Below are 11,957 nucleotides of genomic sequence, written 5' to 3' on the forward strand. Positions count from 1 at the left end.
TCTTCAAAGCCATTGACACCTCGTCGCTATACAATTTAAATCTGAGTGACTATTTTCACCGGTGTCTCTCTAACACACTTGTATTGTACCTGTTAATTAAAGATGGTTTATATTACAAAGGCTAAAATTCAGGTATGTTAGATTGGCTAAGGGCATCTTCGCCAGGTAGTGTTAACTACTCTCCCTTTGACACTTCAACAGGTAAGTTAACTTAATGTTAGAGTAAAACTAGTCCGACCAATCAGCGCTTGTCATTTCGTCACGTGGTCTTCCTTATATTTATAGAATTTGTGACATTCCCTGTATTATATATATACAATGTGTAAGTGTTACTGTATATATACACAGTATATAGGTATAGTTGAGTATAGAGAAATCCTCACATACACATTAGCCGTCGGACAGAGCGCGTCTATACCTTTAAAGAGAAAAGTCGCTCAACCGAAAACATTTTACTATTAGTTGTCTATCTAGGAGACTATCTTTGTAGGGGATCGCGTATATACTAGCCTTTGGATAAAACCTGTTGATACTTCTCTGATCTATATCTGTGACTCATCAATTCTCGATTGTTGGAACTTTAACGTAGTGACAGTGCGTTTTCTGGACAGTGTGAATTTAAACCTCGGATAGTCATGGATGGTTCCGTGGACATGTCCGGATCGGACAAATATACAGCTTCCATTGAGTTTTCCAACGCATGCAGGGAGTTTTATATCAAACGTGTGAAAGCAACTGAAAATTTGAAGGATCAGATCAAATCAAAATCTGATCGAAGCACCGCCAAACGTGTTCCGCAGTCACAGCAGCCAACATCCTCCATGGAGTCTTCAATGGACAAACTGAGGAGAGAAATGGTGAGAAAATATTAATTTTGATATATTGAAGTAAACATTCTCGAGCATGATATAATGTTCTGGTATAAAATCTTTTCTCATTTAGCTGAACCATTGAAAGTTTTTCCTAACTAATGAAAGTTTTTCCTAACTATAATTTTAAGATTCGAAACTCGGCCAGTATTAACAAATGTACCAAGAATCGTTTCATCTGAGCTGATAAGTTTTTTTCCAATGTTATTTGATATTATATAGTAGGCCAGATTTTGTCTGGATGGTAACTTAAACACAGATGACACCCGATTATCAATCTTTTTTCTTGTCCTGTATTATTATTTTTAGATCCATTAGATATTTTAAGTTCTATCAGATCTTCATTTTTACCGTGGTATCCACTGTAAAGACAGGAATACCAATCTCTTTAATGATACACATCTATAAACGCAGTCACGACTTATATCGTCGATTTAAATTTAGATATTATGTTACCGAAAAGAGACTTTAAAAATAACTACCCGATATTTTTTATTTGATCATTTGATATTATATTGAACATCTGTCGTTTATACGATAAAAACTTATAACACATGAGGTACATACGGTACGTGACACGATTGATAATGTAATGACTGGTAAAAATTTCAATAGACCTTCGTAATAATGACGTTTATCATCGTATAACCCTGACATTGATATACTAATTGGTTATGAAATATAGAAATTATCAAAGTTAACTGGGGTTAATGCGTATATATACTGTAAATAGCATCTGGCCGAGTCATTAGAATCATAATATATTTGATATGTTTAAATTGATAGCCTTTGTAAGATTAGTTTTTTTTATCCAATGCAATGAGGCCATATTTCTATATTTCTACCTCAGATAAGACAATTGCATGTTTTGATAACTGTTCAAATTTTTAATTTGCTATTCTATTGACTGTTCGGTCTGATTTTGATAAACATTAGCTTTAAACTGTTATGGAACTGTAGTGTTAAATACAAGTCGAGACAACGTTTGTTTGGTATTTCACTTTCCAAGCACACAATCACATTAAACGTCTACCTATAATTGGTAAACATGTAACTATAATCATAAATAAGATGGCTCCTAATGGACTTGGCACTAACATAGGATTAACAACATTTCCCTGACGTAAGTTAGCATTATGGCATTTGCCGGAAGTACAATACGCCAAAGATTTCCCGCGGCTACCGGCCGTAAGTCCGCAAGGCCCCGGCCAATAATTAATCAAGTACTGCAGTACAGCATTATATAATTACGCGGGACAGTGCTACTATAGGTGATCCCGATATCACGATAACCTGTCGACGTTACGGAGATGAGACAATCAGATAATGCCTGGGTTGTCTTGTTACCTGTCCGTTCTCTTGATTGCAATTTCATGCAAATGTCCAGGTGTGTAACGCGTGCCCGACTGGTCAAGCTACAGGTGTTAATGCCATTGCATGCTTCTTGAACGTTCCACGGGATTAGGTTATATTGTTTTCGCGGGAAAGCAGATGTTCTAATTTTTATTATCGCGCGTGAACATGTTTGGAAACATAGAAGACACATTGTGTTGTTCTATTTTGTCTTTTGCGGCTAGCAGATGTTTGCGAATTTGTCTGCTCGAGCAGTTTTAGGGTAGGATAGATAGTAGATACACTGGATAATGCGTATATCCCCCTTTTCAGCAGGTGTCTTTGTCAGAATGTCACGCCATGTGCATCTTGATTCACCTGAAAATAAATCGAGAAGCTGTTCAGCACGGGAGATGAGAAATACTGGTGTGAAAATCTTCATTCCGTCACGTCAAATCAGCATCTACGTGAATTCGTGTAAAGATTCAATTTTATGCCATGATGCATTTTGTGACATTTGAGAAGACGGGTACTTGCCGTTGACAGTGTGAAGCGTAAGGCCTACCTGTCGCTTCCTGATACCTGTCTCACGCGAGACACAGGTGTCCACAATTAAATCTTCGGACGTATAGATATAAAATTTTATTATCACTTTCAGTACCAATTTAAATATTGAATTCCGTGATCTAAATTTCTGTCCGGTACAAGGTCATAAAGCTTTTGTGTTTTCAGGTCACGTGAGCCGCATAAAAATTCCGCACTATCGGGTGCGCAGTATTCAATTGTCTGTAAATAAAAAAAAAAAAGAAAAAAGAAGAAGAAGCATAAGCATTATGTTTCATTCGTTGCTATATACTGTTGTAGCATTGACGATATACCGCTTGGAGTCTATTGTTTTTATCCTATTACAGTATTTATCGCGCTAAACAAACCACATCCGAGATTGGGCACGAGCACTTGGGATTCCGAACCTTGATAACGCCTACTAAATATACAATACGTGTTTGTTTGTTCCGTAGCAGGGGGCCTCAAAATCATAGATCGTGTACACAGCCTGATTGGAATATCATGTCGATTACATCAATAAATCGCTTAAAAATACAGGGTTTTAAGCCATCATCTTTTGGTATGGGCAATGGAATGCGTCAGATTGCCCGTATCAACAAGTATATATACCTATACGTTATCAGAATCTTCAAACTCGAGTGATTCGGTATAATGGGATTAAAAGCTCCTGTGGGAGGCATAGCCGCGTGTATATTGTTGTTTACTCGAATCTGTAAAGATTTCCAGTTTAAATGTCGCACAAATGGAATACGTTTCATGCCTACTACCATGATATTGCTTTTATACGACCTGGTGTAGGAGGTTAAAGAAAGTAAATTCTTGTTCAGTTTCGCCGAATCATCGCCGAGACTCATCATCGGCTATCAACAAGACATCATGTCTTTCACTAGAGCACACCCGGTAGTTAAATCTAGGTAGGGGGTGACCATCATCTGATAACAACCATAGCGTGGTTCTCATACAAAACTAGACCCATCATCGATAATTCACATTAAACATAAAAGATAAATTTTGATTTTTATGCTCAATTTATAGATTCTTCTATAAAAAGATATTTAGTCTACATGTGAATATGTTCTATATTTTGCAGGCTTCCCTAATGGACCAAGATTTGTCCCTGATGAAACAACTGCTGACCTTGAACGAAACAATTGAGGACATCAAGTCCAGGCGACTTTACGGTGTTAGCAAGGAATCCATCTGTCAAAGTGATGAGGATTTGGAAGGAAGTCGGGATTCATTCTCAGATATGGACTTGTATGACTCTGACGAAGAGTTACACAAACAATCTAGCATGAAATACACGTGTCTAACTGTCAAGGACGATTTAAAACGCAACACAAATCTTCTCAGCACCCGAACCAAAGGAATGGAATGTCTTAGAATGAAAGGAAGTTCGTCTAGTGGTTCTCAAAGTAGCCAGTCAGATGTGAAAAAGCCTCAGATCATTCACGGTGCACAAAGTTCTATAGACTCCGGCTACGACGAATCAGATTGTTATCAAACGGATATCGAGGTCACGATATAGGTCAAGGTCACGCTCATCCCGGATATGACGTAATATTGGGACATGCAAAGATGCCCGAGTGATGCTAAGCAAAAGGGACATTCAAGCTATGGTTTAACAAAATAATCGAAATCCAAACAAACACCACATAATTTTGGAGCATGGAACTTTAATCTTATTACGACACAACACTCATAACATAAGTGTGCAGAAGTACTTGGACATTGGTTTATTGGTCAAGAACGCCCGTGACCGGAAGTGCGTCAGATAACGATTGTGAGCTTCCTGGATAATTATTAGGTAAATATACTTTGGACAAACTAACAAATTATTACATAAATTCATGTGCATTGGAGGATATTCAATAATTTGATAAGAATAGTTAACGGTTCTACCATTATACTTCATTCATTCATAAAAGCATTGAAAAGTTTTTTCGCAATTTTAAATGTAGCCTTACAACAGTTGTTTTAATGACATGTTATGTGACTAATGAAACTTATTTTTGTCTTTCCAGATATGACAGTGAAACACCGGATAGCAACGGTTAAATAACAACCGCCGTCATCGGAAATTTTTGACCAATCGCTACACTAAGCTCCGAAGAACCAATCACTTTCCTGATCTCAAAATAACCAATCGCTGCACGTGTAACACGTGTATCAACCAACAGAAATGCACTTTCCTTGATGCATTTACAACTTATGAACATTCTGGGAACTAGGAATAGTGAGAGCTCACAACTCGCTGTTTTAAACTTTACAAATATGAATTGACACAAAACGTTGAAATGGATACTTATGTGGTGTTTTATGTGACTTACTTATGGTGCTATATTTAACTTGAGATGGATTAGTCTGTCGTTGAGGACTGATAAAGAGAGAAATGTGAATTATGTGTTCTTGTTAAATTATGATAAATTATCCTAGTCGTTGTTATTTATGTTACAGATATCAGAATTTTATTTATTGCAATAAACTACAAAATACTTTGAATTTTTGTCTTTGTAGTTTTACTGTTAGTAACATACATACAAACGAAGCAAGAATTAAAATCTCAAATCCCCCCGTCTAAAAAAAAACCAAACAAACAAACAAACAAAAACCCGAAAACATTGCGAGAGATAGATATGATTTAAAACACAAAGGATTTTAGTACTTACATAAGTTAACTAGAATGCAAGGTAGAAAATTAAACAAAAATCTAATGGGTTTCTGCCTCAATACTCTGTTAGGTCTGCTAAAATATTTATTTTCAATAATTACACGTGAACAATTAAAGTTTTCTTTGTCGGACTCAAAACCAAAACGCAAAACTTAACAACAGATGGGATAGTAAGTTAATATATTCACAGATATATACTGTGTAGACGTTCATTATGCTAATTCAGCATAGGTAGTAAGATATGTGTACTGAATGTCTTAAGTGTCGTTGACCTCTGAACTTTAATGTAGTTGACGTTTCGGCTCCTTTGGACAAGGACGAATACAAAGTAATTAATGATGATATCCGACCGAGATGATGTATCTGGGCCGACACCTTGGGATGGTATATATACTTACCTGTATCTCTGACGTCATCACAACGACGCTGTCTTACTACCTATGGTACATTGTCTGGTGTATAGCAAGTACTATAGATTAGCATGGCGGACACCAGTTCGAAAAATTCTTAAGATGCTGCGCTTTTACAGACTATCAATTTTGTTCACCCTAAGTACAATGACAAAATATTCACATTTTCACATTGTATATTTTAATGTGCTTTCTGCATCACTAAGAAAGAAACCTTCCCTGACGGCAACTTCTACATTGATAAATCTTAAGTTAAATTAGCCCATATCACACATATCACATATTTAGTTAGATGATTTTATTCATTGCTTTATTTGAATGACGTCTATTTGAGAATCAATTATTAAGCGCTTTACCATGAGCTTTTTATTTTTACTTGAACAATACATCCAAAGTATGCTTTGATCTTACTTCTGTTGTTTATAAGGAACAGACAAAAACTAACTTACAGTGGTCCACTATCAAGTATACAAATAATCAAGCGCAATCTAGGTCTTTAGATCAAAGATTCTGACAGAAAATGAAATCAGTTGAATTTTGTATAAAATCTGTGACAATTCATGCAACACACCACACACAGATGTACCTGCTTTATTACAGCAGGATTTTCGGTTTGATGATTCACCCATTCAAACATTATTATATGCGTCTTCCTGTTAAAGTGAGTAATAAGATCTTATCAATGATTACATAACACGAATTTATCATCTCACCGGTATTTTCTTCATTGATATTTCTTTCACTGAATATCATTTGAAGTTTGTAAAGCTAAAAGAATTTTGAAAGTGCAATATTTGTCAGTCATCGTGAATAAATTGTCCGCTTAATCATACAAAAATGATGGCAAATGATACGACAGTTTCATGCAATTTTCCTCTTCCTATTGAAGCTCATTTTTATTGAAATGAAATAAGAATGTCCAACCTCATCATGGTTTAAATGGCAGAATATTCACATAAGACATTTTATGGTGCTGTCCGCATCACTGAAAGCTTCCCCGGAAACTTCTAATTTGACAGTTACATCTTTACACGCTGAATAAAGCGGAAACACTTAAAGGTATTATCAACAGGACAACAAGAGATATTAACATATCTACCAGTCCAATCAAATACCTAGAATCTCTTCTCACCGGCACATTCCGTCGAAACGAACAATGTAGACAAGCGAGGATAAATGATTTCTTTGATCATCAAAATCTTAACATGTCTGAGGAATCTTCATAGGAAATGCTTCAGATTTACCTAATAACAAGTGTATGATTGTGTTCTTTTGGTGTTCTACAGAAATAATTACAATAACGAAACCTCTAAAATCCGTTTAAAAGGCAATTTACAAAAAAAAGACAAATTTTATAGGCAATATCTTGAGATCTCTTTTTGAGATCTGCGGCGGAATATTGTATTTAAAATAGAGTATCCCTTTGGTGGTTGATTATTTCTCCTTTTGAAGAAAGCATACCTATCAATATATATGCTTGCCTTGAAGGCGAATTCCATCGTTATCGGCATAAAAAGGAAGGTTCGACGTGACTTCAATGGAAATTATTTAAAATTGCAAATATTTGTTGGTTTTAAGTTTCCTGTTTTGTGGGTATCGCGTGTGCCTTAATTCGCACTAGTCCATTCAGTTTATTACGCATAGTTATACAGACCGTATAATTTGAGGTTACGCTAGGCTGGCCGTTGGCAATCCTTTTTTTCCCCGCGGAATGTGGGTCGTCTGCTCGTATAACGTTCATTGAAAATCTGGGATGGTACCACCTGTCCTACTATTTAATTTTCACCAAGAAAATTAGATTTTGACTTAATTAGTATTTTTGGTAACAGTTGCCCTTCCTGTTTTCGTGAATAGCATTTTTGAGTATAATTACAATTATAGCCTATCACCATGTTCACGGCTTCCAATAGGCAAATGTTTGCAGGTTAAACTCAGTTAATTATACCATGTAAATTGAGTTATGTTTCTCGACCGATTTTTGTATAGACTACATCTCTTTCGTAAATTGCGTTACAGGTAAACAATATTACCTTTTGAAATAGACGTAACACACTTTTATTCTAATCACAATGCAGCTGTTTAATAGATAAACTAATTGTTTGATGTTTCAAATATTTACCTTCAGGAAAACCGCAGTACCTTCCCAGCACATAGCTGAAAGGCCATGTATTTACTGTGGAAAGGTAAATAAACTATAGCGACTTAACCTCGCGTCCGTTATCAAGGCTCTATAGAACAATGGTACGACTGTCATCACAGATGTAACTTTCTCAGTAGCCTGTCAACGACTGAAGTATATGTGCTACTCCTCAATGTAACGCATTGTCCGAATACCTTGTATATATAACATTTACTTATGAAAAAATAAATGAAAACTTCAAAAGAAGAATGTTAGTTATTCATTAGTTTTAAATAAGGAAAAAACATGCTATAATTACTTTGACCTCTTAGATATGTTACAACGGCAGCAAACACACTAAAAGTGAATTATAAAATTTATAAAAATAATTATATTTACTTTGCTTTCAGATATATTCTGTTTTGATTTGGCGGTAATAGGGCATGGTAATAGCAAGGATAGCATGAAGATGGGTGTCAAAGAGACAACAACAGACAGTATAATAATAAGATAGGTCATAAGTGGACGCCATCAGACAGGATCTTACAAAGACGGATTACAAGAAGACACCAGCAGATGGAGTCGAAAGAAGACGGATATCAAGAAGACATTAGCAGATGAAGTCATATGAAAGTTGATATCAAAAACGTTGATATCAAAAAAGTTGATATCAAGATGACACCACCAGATGGAGTCATAGGAAGACGGATTTCAAGGGGAAACTAGCAAATGGAGTCATAAGAAGACGGATATCAAGAAGACAACAGAAGATGGATTAATAAGAAGACAGATATCAGGAAGACACCAGCAGATGGAGTCATAAGAAGACGAATTTCAAGAAGACACCAGGAGATGGAGTAATATGAAGATGAATACGAAGAAGACACCAGCAGACGGAGTCATAACAAGACAACAACAACAACAAAAAAAAAAAAAAACAAAAAAAAACACGAATGTAAAGAAAACATAATCAGACAGGGAGATAAACATAGATGCTGATAAAACATAAGCAGTCTTGTTCTCAAAAGGAAAGTTCATTGTGGAATGCTTGAACAAAATAAGAAAGAGACATTGCATCTGCGTTATTTCTTTAATGTACAAATAATGAAAGTTGTGAATTTTGTTTTAATCACATATTCTTCCTAACGGTTTGTTACTTTTAAAATAAAAATAAATAGTTGATCTCTTTATAAGGTAATTTTAAGTACGTATGATATAAGAGCAGTCTACTAGTCCAGGGTCCAGATTGAATAAAGATTATTTTTATGTATTGGGCAAAGTTACGATATACTGTCCCATAACATACGTTTTAAAAATCCTTCTTACTGTTACTGCCTCCGCTCGCCTGGAATGTAAACTATGTACCTAGTACCCTGTAGCGACATAAAATTGTCGACGAGATTACGACCAGATTATCAGGTTACCTAACTGGTAAGCTTATAGGATTAACGATTCTAGCATGTGTATTATGTATGAAAAGGAGTGTCTGATTAACAAAGATTAACAATTGAAGTTATAATTAACTTATGTATTTAATAAATAAACCCATAGATTTTGCGCAATTGTATGTCATAAGTATTTCGGCGTTCTCTCAGTACGAACAAAATGTTCTAATATCGGAGAGCTAGTTAGCATCAAGTTTAAAACCATTATTTCTTGTATTACTTAGACATGTTTTTGATCATTTTATATAAAAAGTATATTTCTAAATCAAAGTTAGAAGATGACAGCGTTCTTACATAAACAACCGACACAAACAGGCAGACGTATTCTATCATAATATCGCAGTTGCATAACGATGAATGATAATATTTTACTTTAAGTATGATAAGAAAAACATCCAAACTAATTATCAAATCTTCAGACTAGAAGTTTTATCAATATTCCTATGCCTTAAACAATTCTTGCATGTTACCAAAGTTGTATCATTATCTTACAAAACAACAGCATCAAAACACAAAAACAAATAAACAGACGTAAACAGCTTTATGAAAGGACTTCGCCATATATGGTTATAGAATATCTTATATGTATAACAATTAATTAATTTAACATCACATGCTAATTAATTAGTTACGTAACTCGACAGTTATTCAGTCCCGCATCCTTGTGGATCTATACTAAAAGAGAAAAAACATTCATACTATTAATTTTAATTAAGAACACGAAAAATCTTAATGATAATAAATTACACTACGGAGTACGTATATTTTCTTAATTTTTCATAATTTCAATGCTCATAATGCATTTTCACGTTTGTTAGTTATCTGACTTGTATGGGACGTCCTTTTAGTGTAAATAATACGACGTAAAATTCATTAACATTATTCACTATGCAATTATTACAAAAACGAACGTGTTGACTGGGCTAATTAATGTATGACTCAATAATTTTGATTGCAAGTATAATGACACAATAGTTGACGACTTCCTGTTATTACCTATAAACTTCTGTTTATATACATGGCGCGTGTGTGTTGTATCCTTTTCATATTTACCAAACGAACCTCTGTGTCAACCTTTGTAATATTTTACTCTCTGATTTATATATAGAGTTGGGTAATTTATTTTCCTGATTTTGAAATTTTGTAGTGTATATATTGTGATTTATATTTTCAGTCTTTTGATGTCCAAATATATTAATTATAAATTTTCTTTCTTTAAGTGAATTATGATGTTCAGCGGTGGTTTTACACGACACGTGCAGGATAAAGTTTACTTATTTTTTTATTATGAAAGATAGATTTCAATTTGTTTTGCGAATAAGTACGTTTGATTTGCCATTTTTTCTCTTTTACAATTATGAATCAAAGGAATCTTTGACAAAAAGCCAAAGAAACTTCAGAAATCATGTAAAATTACATAAGATGTCAATAGGTCGAATATATATCATACACGTTTTTTAATATTGCTTATAAGATTTTTTAAAGAAGATTATAAAACGATCAAAATGCAAATCAACGTCTTCAGGTGCAAAATTCGTCGAATGTTTTTACTCATTTATTAAAGAACGGAATTTAATAGCTAATCTATGAGCTTGAATAAAAACAAAGTTACTTTATGAATCTTTAAGTGGTGATATCGTGATTATATAAATTGGTTTGGTTGATTTTGCAGGACATTGGACAAACCGTATAATAAAAAGACAATACTGTATAACAAAGAATATCGCTTTGCATTATGCATGCTTAAATTTAAAGAAAATCAAAAGAAGGAAAAAAGAGAAAAGTGTTATACTTTATCTTTTGTGGTACTGATGTTAAAGCCATTTTAATGTTTGGACTGCTTTTGTAACTAGAACGTCGACAAGTAGCAATTTGCGATTGCAATGAGCAATAACAGTAAATATGCGTTTTTCAATATCATAAACTACACACATGTATATAGTCACTATAGATACCCATCAAAATCATATACAGACCTTGGGTGATATTAAAGACACTTGATAATTTGATATTTTAAGGAATACGACTCCATTTTTTCTTATTTGTCGTAATAATTGTTTGTGTCATCGAGTGCACCTGTATATATGAAACTCAGAACAAACTTAGTTTATTATTAGAGTCTCACATTTCCTGTTTGTTTGTGTTAAGATTTGCTAACTCATGATATTAACAATGTTTTTGGGTAGATTTCAGCCTACGTAGATAGTGAAATTCACAACAACTTTGAGACCTCCTGCTGGACGACATGTCATGAGTACAAAGATCTATCAGCTTAAGAAATATGTTTTAATAAAGCATTGTTTCCATCAAATTGTCAAAAGAGTTGTTGAATAGTAAAGTTTGTGATATCAAGCTTAATAAATTTGAATTATGTATTATAAAACATTTTCATGGAGGCAAAATATAGATATTAATGTGTTCATTCTATTTTTAAATTATGTCATGAAGTTGACAATGCGTGATACATCAACAATGACCACATATAGTAATGACTATATATTCCCAACACTTCAATGTTAATCCCCACTCCAAACACGCGTGTCC

The 11,957-nt window shown here is 34.2% G+C and overlaps 1 protein-coding gene across 1 annotated transcript; it reads left to right on the forward strand.

Moving 5' to 3' along the window:
- The first annotated feature begins 358 nt into the window (after window positions 1-358).
- On the forward strand, window positions 359-5,270 carry LOC138324973 (uncharacterized). The gene is made up of 3 exons (XM_069270280.1): window positions 359-857; window positions 3,859-4,575; window positions 4,793-5,270. Exons 1-2 carry the CDS (start codon window positions 636-638, stop codon window positions 4,294-4,296), a joined length of 660 nt encoding a protein of 219 aa, XP_069126381.1. The 5' UTR covers window positions 359-635; the 3' UTR covers window positions 4,297-4,575; window positions 4,793-5,270.
- The last annotated feature ends 6,687 nt before the right edge of the window (window positions 5,271-11,957 follow it).

The sequence above is a fragment of the Argopecten irradians genome, chromosome 6 (genome assembly GCF_041381155.1).
Source record: "Argopecten irradians isolate NY chromosome 6, Ai_NY, whole genome shotgun sequence".
NCBI classification, from domain to species: domain Eukaryota; kingdom Metazoa; phylum Mollusca; class Bivalvia; order Pectinida; family Pectinidae; genus Argopecten; species Argopecten irradians.

Coding starts and splice junctions, on each gene's coding strand:
- LOC138324973 (XM_069270280.1), top strand. CDS start 636: ATGGATGGTTCCGTGGACATGTCCGGATCGGACAAATATACAGCTTCC. Junction 858..3,858: donor ACAAACTGAGGAGAGAAATG/GTGAGAAAATAT, acceptor TATATTTTGCAG/GCTTCCCTAATGGACCAAGA.